Source organism: Urocitellus parryii, chromosome 12 (assembly GCF_045843805.1).
Source record: "Urocitellus parryii isolate mUroPar1 chromosome 12, mUroPar1.hap1, whole genome shotgun sequence".
Taxonomy (NCBI): domain Eukaryota; kingdom Metazoa; phylum Chordata; class Mammalia; order Rodentia; family Sciuridae; genus Urocitellus; species Urocitellus parryii.
This window is the reverse complement of record NC_135542.1, coordinates 56,892,990-56,910,169: the sequence shown is the minus strand read 5'-3', so window position 1 is coordinate 56,910,169 and position 17,180 is coordinate 56,892,990. Positions and strand designations below refer to the sequence as shown.

The window sequence follows — 17,180 nt, the reverse complement described above, 5'->3', positions numbered from 1 at the left end:
AGCACTGCCCGTATATCCCCCTTAATATTCCTCCAGAACACTTATTGTCATTTAATAAACTGTATAGTTTGCTTATCATGTTTATGGCTGACTTCCTCACTACATGTAAACTCCAAGAGGGCAGGAATTTCTTTCTGCTTGATTTATGCCCTGGACTTAGAACAGTACCTGGCACATATTTGACACTGCATAAAAATTTGTGTATAAATACACTAATGAATAAATGAATGATTCTGACTTGGAAGGATATCCTAGGATTTCTGTGTTTGATTTAGTCTATATAGAAGTGGGTAACTGAAGGGCCAGAAGAAGACAAAGCCAGTAATGAGTTAGCTTCTCAGACTTTGCAAGGGATCTGCAGGAAGCAACCTTGGTGAGGTACTAGGGAGGGGCTGTGGTAGATGTATGCTTAAAGACCTGCCTAGAAGGGCAAGGAGTCAGAGGCTGAGGCTTCGAAGGCCAAGATGGCTGAGAACTGAGACAACAGAGGCCTTCATTTCAGACTGAGTGTGCTGGCCTAAGAAGCACTCAGCAAGGAGCACAACATGGGGTTCTGACTCCAAGAGGAGGCCAGCAGGATTGTAGGATAATGCTGTAATGTAGGAAACATAGAAGGGCTTAGACAGGCAGGACAAGATGGCAAGTGAGGAGTTTGGGGGCAAGGCCAAAGCAGAGGAGCATGGAGAGGGTCTTCTGATGAGGTCAACTTCCTGCTTGATGAAAGTGCTCATGGACACAAGAAGGGGACCTAATCAGAAAGACACTTTCATACTTATGCTCCTAATCAGGGAACCCAATAGAAAAACTAAAACCAATACATGGACAATTATTGTTATTATTGCACCAATCAATAATAGAGAGAAGAGCGTGGACATGGGGAGGAGAAAAAGAAAGGAGGAAATTCCAGAGACCATAAAAAGAACAGGCCAAAATTCCCCCACTGGGTTCCCAGCCCTGGGCCCCCTTCTCTCTAGAGAAATCTATCTCTGCCACTTTTGCAATAAATCTACTTCTTGCTTGCTACCTCTGTGTCCTATTCTTCAATTCTTTGCTGAACAAAGACAACAAACCCAGCACCCCCCTAGATGGTAACAGTAAGAAAAGGAGGTCTCAGCCAAAGTTATTAGAGGAAAATTACACATGTAAACATAAAAGCCAACAAGAGCTGTGGCTCTTCCTCCCACAGCTGTGGGAGGCATGTAAACTGTCATAGCTCAGTTAATTATGGCTAAATACCACTGGGGATGGGTTGGAAACAGAAGTAGGTGGGAATTAGCAGGCTAAAGTGCTAATGAAGTTTCAAAGGGAGCTCTAAATTAGTTGGAGAAACTCTAGTCCTACTTATATCCCAAAACACTAGGGAAATTAGTCCTGACTTGAAGAGAAAAGAGCCTCATTATACATATTCCCCAAAAAGTTTTCTTATGTAACACAACTGTATCTTATAAACATATATGTTAAAAATGAAGAACAAGTTGGCCAAAAGGGTTTTTGTTTGACTTTTCATGTAATGGATGATTTTAGAATAAAAACCTTGGAGTTCTTATGAGATGGCTAAGGCCAACTTAGAAGAACAGGTTCTCCAATCTATTATCCATGATTTAGTGGCATGATTACCCTCTTAGCTTGGCCAAGAATAAGGGCAGGAGAGTCATGATGGTCAGATTAGGTTCCAGGGCCTTTCTTACTACCTATCTCCCTCTATAGCAGATGCTTACACTCCTAGTTCCCTACAACACAACTGAAGCCAATTGCCAAATCATTAACAACACATTGGAGAGTTCTCCAAACACAATGTTTCAGATGTAATCATATTTATCACTTATTTGACTATTTGCCTATTTTTCAATATATAGATTGATTACAATTTTTCAATGATGTTATTAATCTTTGGAGAACAATATTATTTTAGGATAATATCCTAGAACCTGACTTACTGGTTCAAAGAAAATATACATTTTGAGGCCTTTCAAATTCTGCCAAAATTGCCCTCCAAAAGGGCTGAGTCATTTACCACTCGCAGCAGCTCAGAAGGGTATGGTACTCAGCTCCTTTGGCCTTCTTGTGCCAAGTTCTCCAATCAAAAATGCAGCATGTTCTATACTGCAATGGATCCTTCCCCCAAATTAATGGGACTGGGGTGAAAAAGGATCTGGGGCTCTTGAAAGGCATCTCACAAAACCATTCTCCTAAAGCTCATCTACTTCTAGGTGGAGTCCAGATCTTCACTTCAAAACTCTGACTCTGGTGTGGGGGTACACCTGTCATGCTCATGTTTCTGGTTTCATAAATAATGGGCTGGAAGTGCATCAAAGCAACAAGTGAGCTGGCAAAAACCTGTTCGTTGGGTGGATATGGAACACACTGAACCTTCACAGCTGACAGGGTGGCAGTCAAGGGGACAAGAGCAGGCCAGGAGAAGATGTGTCCTCTCCATATGCAGGGCTGAAAGTCACATACAAGTTCTGAGCATGGCACAGGGAACGTGGTTAACGACTACACAATGCTGCATGTGTGGGATATCTCGAACAAAGGTTTTACACAAATAGCTCAGCTCCTAAAAAATCTTCCTATTATCTGAAAAATTGAAGTTGTGCTTCCTTATTTGGAACATTTGGAAATCAGTCTTGCATAAAAGGAGTTTCAAATTCAGAACTACATGGCCAGGATAAATTGATTCTCTACTCCTTTCGCTGCCTCAATTCTAAAAGATACTCCAAGCAGTGCTAAGAAAACCTGAATTCTACTTTCTTTGATTATTTGTGTGAACCCTGGGGAAAACACTTTGCAGGGACCTAAGGTTCTCAACTGTGAAGTCAAAGGTCAAGTTCATGGACAGGGGCAGAGATGATGTGCAGATGACCCTGGGATTCTGGCATTTTATGGTTCTGAAGTCAGAAGCAATCCTCACCTTCACAGTGGTCTCCAAGTGCAGATGCTCTGTAGCCCTGGTCACACACACACTGGAAGGAGCCCTCTGTGTTCCTGCACTGCCCGTGAGTACAAAGGTGATGGTGCTGACATTCATCAATATCTGCGAACAGGAGAACACAAGGAAACAGTAGAAGTGATGCTCCGAACACCCTCTCAATCCTCCATAGAGAGGAAGTTTATAAACTATCTGGTATTAATTAATTGAAACTAGAGCTTTCTTTCTATGGCTTTAAATGACCTCTAATAAAAGGTCAGTAACTCTCCAAAAAGGTAAAATCTTTAAAAAAAATTTAACCAAGGAGCTAAGAATTTATATATATTTACCCCACTGTTCACCACAGGGTAGAAAACATTTCACTGTAATCTGTGAACCTCACCCAAGCTCCTTGGATTTCTAATACATATTCACTTACTATGTGGCCTTTAACAGAAAAAGTTTATTAGCCCTTGATCTGAAGTGCCACAGTACAGCTCTTCACATATTTTCACTAGTTCATTCTTTGGGCCCCTAGCAATTGGGTTCCATACCCATTCATCCATTCACCCATTCTCATATCCTCTATCTACCTATCACAGGGATCCTCTGGCAAAATCTAGTGAACCTTCCCCTTCTCTTGGGCCTTCTGATACCAACAATGCCCTGCTGAATCACTCTTCCTGAATCACACATCCTCAGGTTAAGAACATTTATTTTTTCTGTTTCCACAGTCCCATGTTTAGGCCCACACATACACATGGGTTCCACCCACACATAGATGACACAAAATATATTCAAAATACTATTTCAGGAGACTTTTTGCTCATTAAATATTCAAAGTTTATATAGATATATGGATGTGATTTGTTTATAATAAAACAACAAATCATATATAGTATGGATTCTGTTCTCAAATAAGAAATGGCATTTATTTTCAAGAATTCTGAACACTTGTGCTCATCATAAGTACTAATATAATATCTTCAAACTCAGGGACCCTAAGTGTATTGAGGAAGTGAAGTATCTCTGTCTGAAATTCAATGAAATGCTTCTTTAAAAAGTCAACCCTGGGGCTGGGGATGTGGCTCAAGTGGTAGCGCGCTCGCCTGGCATGCGTGCGGCCTGGGTTTGATCCTCAGCACCACATACCAACAAAGATGTTATGTCCGCCAAAAACTAAAAAATAAATATTAAAAATTAAAAAAAGTCAACCCTGGCAAATCTATATTCCTCATCCTTACCTTTAGGAACAGGACATATTTCACAAATTTTATCTCTGAGAGTATGGGGGACATCATTTCAATCTTACTGACAAGCCTTCTTTAGATTTATTTAAAAAGAAGATTTAAAAAGCTAAAATATATACAAAAACTAAGATCATTAACATTCCACAGCATAATACCAGGCCAATATAATGACCTCCTAACTACTGAAATACCAGTATGTGAAACCTTTAGTGAATTTAATGGTTAAAGTGGAAATGACTTTCTGTAGTAAAGAATTACAGAGGGGGAAATACTATTTCTTCCTAATATTAACATTTAACCATTAGTCACCTATGCCATATTTTTCAGATTCAACTCTCATTTTATCAACCTATCTGACTTGTGTTTGAGTCCTGGGCTTTCTGGTACTATGATGCAATCATCTATGTCATGTCTATAAGTCACGCTCACTTCACTGAGTGTACAGTTTTTCAGACTAGGTGCCTTACAATGAAATCTCAGCTTCTACACTCCTACCTTCACACTGGTCTTTAGCGGCCGACAGCTGGTACCCCTGGCCACAGGTACATCGGAAGGAACCCTCGGTGTTTTTGCACTGCCCATGGATGCATAGATTCCCTTGCTGACATTCATCAATATCTGTTAACACAAAAGACAATAGCTATTTTGAGAAAGAGATGACCTAGGAGAATTTGTGCTCTCTGCAATGTATTCTGGGGTGATTGTCACAAAAATAAGGCTTGTTGTGTGAGGCACTATAAACTTCAGAACATACTAGCTCACCCTTGTTCCTTGTCTTAACCACGCTATGCTGAACTGCAGAAAGATTACAAATAAACAATAAACTTATGAGAAAAAAAAAGCTATTTAGAAGACAACATCAAGCTCCTGACCACCTCTTTCTCATACTTTGCATGTAACAGAAATACATTATAAAATAGTTTAGAGTTGAAAACAAAAGATAGAATTAGAAACACAAAATAATGGTTACAAGACAGTTTGTAGATCTGTTGAGTTACAGGCAAGAAGGCAAAAATAAAACTACCAAGAATGTTTTTAAAAACGAATTGAAATGTAGGCACTTCTAGGATGAAAGTCATTTCTACTTTATTTAGAAGTTAAACTCTGAAGTCAAAGAGTTGTGTGAAAAAACTCTGAGCTTCTTTTTAAGGTAACAAGGAAAGCCAGGAGAAATGGTACGGTCAAGATGGTTGGTGGCATACCAAAGGGAAAGTGAGAAGCAAGGAGTCTAAAAAATGCCTTGACTGAAGAAAAAGGCATCAACTGAGAAAGAATATAGTTCTTAATAAATGTCCTAGGAAATGTGGTGTCCATGAAGTTATACAACTGAAGGAAAAAACTGGCTTCATTAATAACTTGAACACTTCTGGTAGAAGCAAGTTTGTGATTATTAAAACATGGTAGGATTGTTCTTCACCACCAGGACCACAGGGTTTTTGTTTTGTTTTGTTTTGTTTTTTGTGTGTGAAGATCACAGGAGGAAATAGTTGCAAAACTACACTAGCCCTATCCTCAGAGAAGAGAAAGGGGCCCTCATCTAAACAGAGTAATAAAATGAGCACTGTGCATTTTAAAGAATTTATGTCCTAAAAAGAAATCAATGCACCATTGTTGTTTGGCTTATTTAAGATGCATTTTAAAGTTTTTGCCAGGAAAAGTCATTAGCTACACAGTTCTTTCCCTCCATATTTTTAACAATGATCTGTGTTTCCTGAGAAAAGTCACATTTTCCCTCTTAACCTCTACTGATGCATTAATATTATCTGGAGTTATCTCATGTTGCCTGAAATAGGTTGCACAGTTATTAATTGGAGTTCAGAATCTGTTTCTTATTTTATTTAATTTTTCACAGCATTTAGTTGACTTGTTTCACTAATTATATTATTGGTCCGTTTTATTTATAAATAATTCCTGGCTATAAACTATTGACTAGGGGCTGGGGATGTGGCTCAAGCGGTAGCGCGCCCGTCTAGCATGCACGCGGCCCGGGTTCGATCCTCAGCACCACATACCAACAAAGATGTTGTGTCTGCCGAAAACTAAGAAATAAAATGTTAAAATTCTCTCTCTCTCTCTCTCTCTCTCTCTCTCTCTCTCTCCCTCTCTCTCTCTCTCTCTCTCTCTCTCTCTCTCTCTCCTCACTCTCTCTTTAAAAAAAAAAAACAAACTATTGACTATCTGTAGAGAAATTTAATAATGAAGCCAAATTTCACCCTTTTTTTGGGCGGGGGAGGTTGGGTGGTACCAGGGATTGAACTCATGGGTGCTTAACCACTGCACTACATCCCCCAGCTATATATATATATATATATATATATATATATATATATATATATATATATATAATCTAGAGACAGTATTCCACTAAATTGCTGAGACTGGCTTTGAACTCACAATCCTCCTGCCTCAGCTTCCTGAACTGCTGGGATTACAGGCATGTGCCACTGCACCCAGCCCAAATTTCATTTTAAGAATGATTTTACCCCTTTCTGATACCCTCGTCTGTTAGCTTCAGGAGTGAATAGTGGTAAGGATTTGCCTACACTATAGGCAAATAACTTCAGTTCATGAAGTTAAGACCAGCAACAGCTCTTGTAGCTGGCTGGATCTCACATCATGTCTGACAACATTTTTAGTACTTTGGACTCTTTTTGACTTTCTTATAGAAGATGACAAATTAAGCATTCCCATGTGAAGATGTCTGCAGTAAGGGCATACCCTCTATTCCAAGTTCTGTCAGGCTGTGCCAGACATCTCACATAAGTTACTCATTTATGTTGGGAAGACTGTCAGAAGCAATTCTTTATAAGTCATGACACATATGCTTGGAATAACTTGAGGCAACACAGTTATCTTCTACAAGGTGATATTCAGGGCTTTAAAATGACCAAGGGGGAACAGAAGCAGCTTAATTGTAAAGATAAAAACAATTTTTATTTTCTGAGGAGGGACAGAATTCCTGAGACATAAAAAAAAAGAAAGAAAAAGCTTTCTAATAAAATAGGATGCTGAACAAATGTCTTCATTTTGTGCCAAGAGATGAATAGAAAACATTATCCTATTTCTTTAAAGAAACTTTACACATATTACTGTGATGAGCCCAGTGCAGAGTTAAGATAGAGATTATCCCTAGTTATTTACAGAGGGAGGATATACGATAGGAAAATAATGTCAAGAGAAAAAAAGCAATGAATTAATACATTAGGTAACGTGTAAAACCTGAAAAAAAATTGTTAGTACATTTAATGAGGTGAAGACAAAAATCAATATCAAGGACTATTAACAAGGTGAGATTGGTAAGAGTTGGTAGGACATTGGAAAAGGAGCAGATTTGCAAGCCAGGTTAAATTTGACTACCATGAGCTGCTGTAGTTGAAAAGAGATTATGAGATGAAAGATGAAAGAAAAAAAAGGATTTGGTGGGGGAAGAAAGGGAACAAGTAGTGCACAAGTGGGTGTCTAAAGCAGAAGATGGGGACTTGCCCAGTCCTATCCCAGATGAAGTCTTGGAACCAGAGCGAAGGGCAAGGCTGAGCATCAGGAAGAGTCAGCAGCCCTTTTCCACCTCTAGGACCCAGCCCTTGCTGTTTCCTCTGCCTGCTAAGTTTTTCTTCCCTTTTATTCAATATTTTAAGACCAAATTTGAGCAGCAACAACTCTGTGAAACTTTCCTGGAAGCACATAAGCAGAACTAGTCACACACATCTCAGCTTTGACAAACTGTTCAATCCTCTAATTCACAAACAGCATCGGGGTTACTGTGTCAAGTTTTGCCCCTGCACTCGCTCACTCTCCACCAACTACCTCCATCCAGGTACCATCTCATATAATTCTCTTATGGACTCTAGAAGGTCCTTCCCTTTTTGCATGTGATAAAAGTAAAGTGAAGCTTGGGGAAGCAAGAGAACTTAGCCAAGCTCATGCACCCTCCAAGTGTCAGAGGTGGGATCTGATATACTGTCTGTCTGGGTTTGGGCTTTTTTTTTTTTTTTTTTTTTTTTTGTGATGCTGGGAATTAAACCTAGGACCTCACACATGCTATAAATGTGTTCTACCCCTGAGCTACACCCTCAGTCTTGGCTTTTTTTTTTTTTTCTCCTACTAAAACTTTCTTTTTTTTTTTTAACTCCTATTCAAGTTATTTGAATTTTACAAGTTTTTCTCATCATATCCTCTTTGTATTCCAGAATCCAGTCCAGGACTTGACATTGTGTTTAGCTGTCTTTTCTTCCAAGTCTGTCTCCCCTCTTTTTCATGACCTTAGCTGTCTTAATGAGTAGAGGCTAGAATTCCGTAAAAATGTCCCAAATCAGAATTTGTCTGATGCTGTTTTCATGATCACAGGTTCTGGGAAAGAACAGCCCAGAGGTTGAGCTCTAGACACCATGTTAGGTGTACATGAGGTTCACGTGACATCTGTGATAAAGCTGACTTTCATCACTTGGTTAGGGTGGTTGTCTACTCTGACTTTCAATATATTTTATTATCTCTAGTTATCTGCGGCAGATTGTGCATATCTTCTAGTGAGTAAACATTCTCTGAGGGATTGTAACTTCTCCATAGAACAAGCAGTTGAGCATCATGCCAGCCATATGCTGGTTCCTTGATACACAGTGAGAGGAAGACCAGCTTCTGCAGCCACCCCCAAGAGTGCCACCCATGATTGCAGACCAGTGTTCTGAGAGGTGGCACCAATTGGTGGTGATGGTATGAATTCCTGGGCTCCAGGAGCCCTATCAGAGAGCAGCAGGCTCAACTGGTTTGGCAATGGCCAAGAGCAAGGCAGAGGCAATGAGTCATTCACACAAGATTTGCCTACTCTGAGCATTATCCCTTAAAGAGAGTCTAGTCCTCTAATTTTAGGAATGACATGAAGTCTGGAAATCTGAGATTATATACTGAAGGTTGCACAGTGAACCACAGGAAGAGCCATGATTCAGGGAAATGGTGAGAAAGAAAATGGATCTGAAAGATGAGATGCTTATGAGGAAGAGCCTGTGTCCAAACCAGCAGAAGTCTTCACAGGGCAGCTGTGGCAGCAGCCTACATGGGACAAAAAACACAAGCTGAAGAATGCAAAAGTGACAAATAAATTTGGAATGTGGGCCACGAGAAAAAGAAGAAGCAGAAAACAAAGATGTGCCCACTTCAGATGCTCCCCAGCGTGGCTGGTATTCTGCTGCATGAAGGAGAAAGGCACCAAATTCAGATGTCTTTTAATTCCTATTGCCAGCAGAAGATGCTTCAAATCTTTTTTTGTTGTTGTTATTCTTTTCAGGTATACATTCCAGTAGAGAGTGTTTTGACATATCATACACATATGGAGTGTAACTTCCCATTCTTGTGGTTATACACAATGTGGAGTTACACTGGTCGTGTATTCATATATGAATAGAGAAGTTTTGTGCGATTCATTCTACTTTCTTTCCCATTCCCATCCCTCCTCCCTTTCCTCATTCCCCTTTGTCTAATCCAAAGAACTTCTATTCTTCCCTCCCTGCCCCCTTATTGTGTGTTAGCATCTGCATATCACAGAGAACATTCAGTGTTCTCTGAATTTGTTTAGGGGGGATTGGCTTATTTCGCTTAAGATGCTTCAATTCTTAAGGGGGGAACCCAGATATTCACAATGAGAAATTAATTATCACTCTAGCTTTTGCACTTAAATCGAGACATTTACATGGGAAAGAAGAAAAATTTTACTTATTTCCTCTTTTTTACCTTTGAAAGAACATGTTTTTAGGTACAAAAGAAGTGAAGGAAAGAAAGATTACAACCCATAGATTTGACCACAGAAAAAATTAAAAGTGTAAAGAATTATAAAAAAGAGCTGAGCATGGTGGCACACACCCATGATCCCAGTAGCTCAGGGGGCTGAGGCAGGAGGACTGAAGGTTCAAAGTCAGCCTCAGCAATTTAGAAAGACTATAAGCAATCTAGTGAGACCCTGTCTCAAAACAAAAAATAAAAAGGGCTGGGGATGTGGCTCAGTGGTTAAGTACCCCTGAGGTCAATCCCTGGCACCAATAAAAGGAAAGAATTTTTAAAAGAAAACCTACTGAGACCTTGGATAAATTACAACAATGTATCGCAAAAAAGGTAAAGGTTTATATATGTACTGTATATAAAGAGATCATATATACTGACATAAAAATAATTCATAAATAAGAAAAGATTAACAGAAATTTACAAATGGAGAAATATAAATTATTAATAAATATGAAATGAATGTTTAATAATTATAAGTGGGGAATTATTAAAGGAAATTAGTATTTAAAATAGCAATTAAACCTTTTAGATTAAAAGAAATACACATTTGAAAATTAGAAATTAATGTTCTATTAAAATAATAAAAATCATTCAGATCATTTTACCTAATAATTCCACTCTTATGAATAAAGAAATTATTCTATAATTCAGACAAAGGTTTACAAAAGAAAAGGGGCCTATTATAACCTTTTTCACATAATGATGAGAAGTTGGAAGAAATGTATTTGTTCAACACTCAAAGAAGAGCAAGAAAACTAGGACACAGTAATACATCGGAATATTATGCAATCTTTAAAACAATGTCTGAAGAGTCAGTAATAGAATATAAAATGCTCATAAAACTGACAGAAAGCAAGAGATGAAAATTGTACATCTTTATACATAATAACCATGAGCTGAATATTTATGAATAAGATTATGAGAGATTGCTTTTTCAACTTTCTGCATTTACTAGATTTTGTACAATCAGTAAATGTTGGTTTCTTTTCTTTATTTGGGGTTCATAATTTTTTTGGTTGTTTTTAATTACACATAACCTACAGATTCATTTTGACATAATTAAAAAGCCTGGATTATAATGTGCTCTAATTCAGTCTGCAATACTTCCCCTCTCCTTCCCTACCCCATTTCCTTTCCTGTACTCCACTGATCTTTGTGTTATTTACTGACAATTTTTTAAATTAGTTTCTTAATAACAATTTTACTGAGATATAATTCTCCTAAAGTGCACAGTTCAATGGTTTTTAATACAGAGTTATGCACTTGTATGTATTGCTTTTATAATCAGAAAAATTTAAATTAATAGAGATGTGGTTTATAGATACTCTCTAAAAACATATCATTTGGCTTTATGTATTTAGATCTGCTTTGTTTTGAAATACCATGAGGTGTACATTCTAAGGATCCCAACTAAAATGTGTTCCAAGTAGCTCAGTCAAAACAAACACAGGTAGCATGGTTTTTTTGTTTTTTGTTTTTTTCCTAAAGCCACTCGTTCTAATCTACACTTGTATGAAGTTCAAATACAATGGGAAGTACAATTGAGGCAGTTACCTTGACAGTGTCTGTGGTCAGGCGTGGGGCTGTAGCCCTTGTGGCAGGAGCACATGTAGGAGCCCTCGAGGTTGGAACAAGAACCATTTGTGCAGACGTTTGGCTCCAGACACTCGTCCACATCTTGTGGGATGTTGCATAATAAAAAGGAAAAAAGAGAAGAAGACATAAAAATAAAACATGAATCAAGTTAAATGTGGTTAGAAATGGAAATAGTAGACCTTCAGAAGACAAGGCAGATTCTTAAAGATAACTGTCAAGTTGGCTCTGAGGAAGGAAAGCAGCCCTGCTGTGAGCTGCAAGCACCGTGATTCTGTGCCTTAGTTACTTTTCCAATGTGACCCCAAAGAGACCAAATATGCTACCTGAATAAATTCAGGAAGGACGGAAAGCTTGTTGTAGAGGGGACAGGGAGAGAGGGTAGATTTTAGAGCAATGTTCCCCGAAAAGTAAATTTTTCCAAAGTATCAAAGATTGGGTTAGGGGCCATTTAGGAAATTGATGAGTTCAGCAAGATGGAAGGGTCCTCTCAGCAAAGGCTGTAACTCATGACCCATGAAAGCAAGCTTTTACAGAAAGGAAGAACAATTCTAAGGAAACTCCCTAACACAGCAGTGAATCTGTATGACAAAAAACAATGCAGGGGACAGAACCTGCCTTTTAATCAATCTGAAAGTAGGGTGCAGGCTGAGAAAGCAGATGTAACAATCATAATAATCACAGCAGCTAATCTTTATCATATGCTTACTGCACATAGGGACCAAAGGCTTGGCATATATTATCTCACTTAGTTCTAACAAAATTTATATGGACTAGCCATTTTATGGAAGGAAATGAGACTTAGAGAAGTTCAATAACTTGTCCAAGGTCATGGTTGTTCTGAGATTTGAATCAGATTTGTTCAAAGCCCTTTTTTTTTAAAACTAGCAATAAGTCTATATCATAAAATGAGAATGAATGCTTTTAAAATTATTATTTTCTAACACAGTGTTTATATTGAAAATAATTATTTACGTTTTCACTGACTTCCTTTAACCGGTATTCATTAAGTTCCTATTGGAATACAGTTATTCCTAAAGAAAGAAGCTTTTGAATTTTGCCCCCCATTTGAATGGCCCTGGGCGAGTCCACTGTATAGACACTAGTGTAGCATCAATAACCAAAAACTTAAAGAGGAAGAACTGAAACCACAGAAACTATACACACAGTGTCACAATTTAGGCTGTTTTACATCAGTCTATAACTCAAACTGAACACTTTAATCATAAAGCTGATAAACAGTATGAAGAAAAAGAAGGAAAGACCCTTGAATGCATGCATTTCATATTTTTAGTGCTCACCACAAAAGCAATAAAGATTTTTCTTTAACATCTGAAAAAAATAAAAGATTTCTCTCCTCCTGAGGCAGAGAATGAAAGCACATAAGCAACACAGTCTTTATTTGGCAATCTGGGATTCAGATTGAATTGCATTTTATTAAAACTGTATTCTATCTGTCTTACAATAGAATTCAGAGATTTATATTAAAATATGGTAAAGCATTTGTGTGTTCCATGTGCCTATGGAGAAGAGGCAAGGAATAGGCACTGCCTACGTGTTCTGTACTGCTCTCACAAAACATCACTAATTATGGTGAAATGATGTTAGTCCACGGCAACAAAAATAGCACTTCCAGACTGACTCATTATCCACTCTCTCTTCGCTTGTGGGAATCCACTTTTGTAAACACTGGAAGCAAACAACTTGAAAGAAGAAGCCAAGCACTGAAGCCAAAATAAATAATGGAACAGAATGAGCCTAGACACTAGGCATGGAAATTCCAGACGGCAAGGGGAAAATGTCATGTCTAGTATCTGGTTTGGTTTCAAAAATGTTAACAAGTTCAGAAATGTATGGATTATTCTCTTTAATTATTCATGACCAGAGAAAGTGATTTATAGGCTAAAGAATAACAGAAAAATCATTTTTTTCTAAAGTAAATTAACAGACAGTACAGATTACCATTCATGAGATGCTTATAAAACTTCTCTTTTTAAGGCTACTACCATGATTAATGTTGAAGCATAATGTAGTGAAGTGTCTAGGGTAGCTTGATATGTTTATTCTTTTCTATATTTATGATAGACAAAATTGCATGGAACCAGAATCCTGTCAAGCCAATCATTTATATGTAGAAAATACAGTTTGAATTGAAGGAAGACATGGCCTACATGGAGATCATGTTCTGGAGGAAATAACTATGTAGAAAAATATCACTGAAGAATTCCTACAAAGAAGAAAGATGTCTCAGATCAGCCTCACAAAAACAATTGATGGCACAAATGGAATGAAGTAAACTCAGCCCAATATCTTTAGTCCAGAATTCTCTCCTAAACTGCACATTCATGCACCCAGCTGTCAGTCCACAGGAAATCCTCTTGATGTCCCACAGGCTCCTTTGGGTCTTCACAGCCAAAATTGACCCTTAACCCCCTCCCCTGCCTTTTCCCCATATCATATCAATGTGGCATGTTGCTTCCCATATCAATATATAGCAGCACTATCCACTCAAATGCCCAAGTCAGAAACTGGAGAGTCATCCCTTTGAAACCCTTCACTCTCTTTTCCCTACAATTCGTTGCCAAATCAAATTAATCTACCTTCCAAATATCTCTCAAATACACTCACTTCATTTTATTCCTACTACTTCCACTTCCTTTTACCTGAGAATTGCCATAATCTTTAATTTGTTTTTCTGTACTACCATCTCTTTCTTTTTTTTAATTATGTAGGAAACTCCTTGTTAAAAAAAAAGTTTCTTTAATTGATTTTTTTAAAAAATAAATGACAACGGAATGCATTATAATTCTTATTATACATATACAGCAGAATTTTTCATATCTGATTGTATATTGACACCAATTCATGTCTTCATACATGTACTTTGGATAATGATGTCTGTCCTGCCATCTCTAATCCGTTATCTGGCTTGCAGCAAGAGTAAACTCTAAAATACACATTAATGTTATTGCTTATCTACTTTAAAAAACTTGAATGGTTTTCTGGTGTTCTCCAACATAGGTGAGAACAAAAACTTGTGGTGTCCTGGTGGTAACAAAAGCAAAAGGCCTAGCCCCTGTAATTCTTATTTCTACTCCTTGATGATATCTCTCATCAATGTCATGAAAGCTAGGTGGTACCTACCCATCACACATGTACCACAGTATGGTCACCTTACTCCTATAACAGAGGGAGAAGATGATTATGTCTTTGGTTTTCCATATTGTAGCTCAAAATTCATCTTACTCTAAGACACAGTCTGTAAAAAATACACATCACTTCAATTCTTCCAGTGCATTTATTTAATGAGTTCAAAAGGCCTTGGTGTTTTATCTTATGTGGGAAACTTAGGAAAAATCACTGTGTTCATAGAAAACTGGGTTCTGAGCTCCAATTTACCAATAAACTATTAGGGCACAATTGCCATTCAGTGAATTAATGAACCTCCTAGGGTAACAAAGTGGCCAGAGGCTTATAAGGTCAGGATTTATGTATATGACTACTCAAAAGTTTATACATCTATCTTGCTATGTTATCACCCAACACAGATGATCCTTCTCTTCTAAAATGCCCCAAGAGACTAAACAAAAATACCTTATTGAAATGACATGCCCTACCCACAGGATTTCCTAGGCTACCCATCTAATAATTTCATAAAGAAAAGCCAATGAGGACGGTCTGGCATGATTTGTCCTTACTGAACCCTGGCTGATGATCGTTCCTTCCTTTTGAAAGCATTTCACTTTATCACTTGAATCATGCATTCTATGATTCTTTGTCAAGGTCAACACCAAGATCAGTGGTCAAGAATGCCCTGACTTCACTTTCTATCCTTTCTCAAAGAAAATGATAACATTATCCTCCTTCTAGCTCCCTGACAACTTTCCATTCTCCACAATTTCACAACAGTGTCAAGCAATACTACCTTGCTGGCTTCTCTTACTGCCTTGGGGTACAATTTATCTGGGTTAGAAATCTTTTTGACATTTCCCTTCCTAATGTCTTGGGAATACACAAGACTGACTCAAGCTCCTCCCTGGTGGGCATGACCTACCAGGTGGAAAGGGTCTTCAGAGGTTAACTTCACCCAGTCACATTCTCCCTGGGCTGTGACCCCTTACACTTCACCTATCAACTCCGAGGAGTTGGCCAGAATTTGTCCCACGGAAATAATTTACACATATTACACCCTGTCCTTTCAAGGAGATGAATCTGTCAACAAATTAAATAGCTTAGTGATTGATTAGTGTGAACCAATCATTTCTCTGAGCCCATCCAACCATAACTTAGTCCTTAGTCAATACTATGGACTTCATTTGAACTGGGAAGAAAGAATCTTATTCTAGCACTACATGGAAATACAGGAGTATCCACCACAAGTGTACCATTACTTCGAAGATTCTGCACAACTGTTGATTCTCAATTGTTCTGCACACATAGTTTGTTTGTTTGTTTTTCTAAAGATGTTGGGAGAATATATTTGACAGAAAAGCAAACACGGCAAAACAGAAGACAGACTGCCGGTCAAGCCAGTGTGAAAAGACATCCTCAACTGCACTTGAGGTACTGTAAATTGTAGGATCTTAGGCTTTCTCTGTCAATTCCAATAAAGCTAAAATATGTAGTAGCAGAGTTGCTGACAAAAATCTGTTATGCAATCCACAAAAAAATCATCACTGCTTTTCAGAAATTGGAGAAGAGCCAAGGTTGTATACATACTACATAAAGCCAAGGATGATCTCAGAAAACCAACCCACTAATCCCACCCAATTACTGGCTTCCTATCTCACCTTTCCAAAGAAACATTTCTGCCTTCCAGAAAAACTCAACTACAGTCACTACTGTGCAGACCTGTCCTCTCAAACTCTAGACTCCCTCCTCTCTTATCGCCAATTCTTATTAGAGATGATTCCAGCCCACAAGGGCTTCTCCTTTCTACACAGTTAGTTTCCTTATGGTCTTCTTTAAATTGCTTTGGTTTTTTTTTTTTTTTATGTGTATGTGAGGGTTACAACAGACAAAAGAAAACACTGGATTTGTAGATAAAAGACCCAGGGTTCTGACAAGTTCTTCCATTTATTATTTGTGACCTTGAGTAAGATCACTCACCTATTTGAGAATCATATTTTACATCTGTTCTACAGGGAGGACTGCTGTGAGGATCAAAGGAAACAATCAAGTCAAAATCCTTTGTAAACTACATAATTAGAAGTTTTTATTAAAAAAAATTTTCTTACATGGTTCCTGCCTTCAAAAGTTGGTTTTGTTGTTATTTCTACTGCTAGCACCTAGCAGACGTTAAGTTAGTATCCCTGGCATCTAGTAGACACATAGTCAATAGCACAATAAATAGCTTAGTGATTAATTAGAGGATTCCTTTAGCTTGTGATAATTTAGGGGTAAGGCTGATGAGTGTACATTTTAGAAAATTTGCAAAAGGTATGCATTGTGCTCAGCTGTCATCTTATATAAAAAATATAGTACAAAGGCCTTCAACTTCAGATAAATCTGTGAATGTTCATGTATTCCCTAAAGGTTCAAATGAATCTTGAAATCTGAAAATGAATCCTAATATGAAGAGAACTTCTAGAACAATGAGCTCTCCATGTTCAACCTGCAAGTTCTTGGTGCCTGGCTCTGGTTCAGACTGTTGCTAACCA

At 38.0% G+C, this 17,180-nt stretch overlaps 1 protein-coding gene across 5 annotated transcripts in view; it reads right to left on the bottom strand.

The window, feature by feature from the left end:
- Ltbp1 (latent transforming growth factor beta binding protein 1) overlaps positions 1-17,180 on the bottom strand; it is a 389,989-nt gene that overhangs the window by 78,115 nt on the left and 294,694 nt on the right. For all 5 annotated transcript variants that reach the window (XM_026395397.2, XM_077791690.1, XM_026395561.2 and 2 more), the window contains 3 exons: positions 11,482-11,604; positions 4,654-4,776; positions 2,912-3,034 (listed from right to left, as the gene is read on the bottom strand). In XM_026395397.2, the coding sequence (XP_026251182.2) occupies positions 2,912-3,034; positions 4,654-4,776; positions 11,482-11,604 (369 nt within the window). The remainder of the gene's footprint in view (positions 1-2,911; positions 3,035-4,653; positions 4,777-11,481; positions 11,605-17,180) is intronic.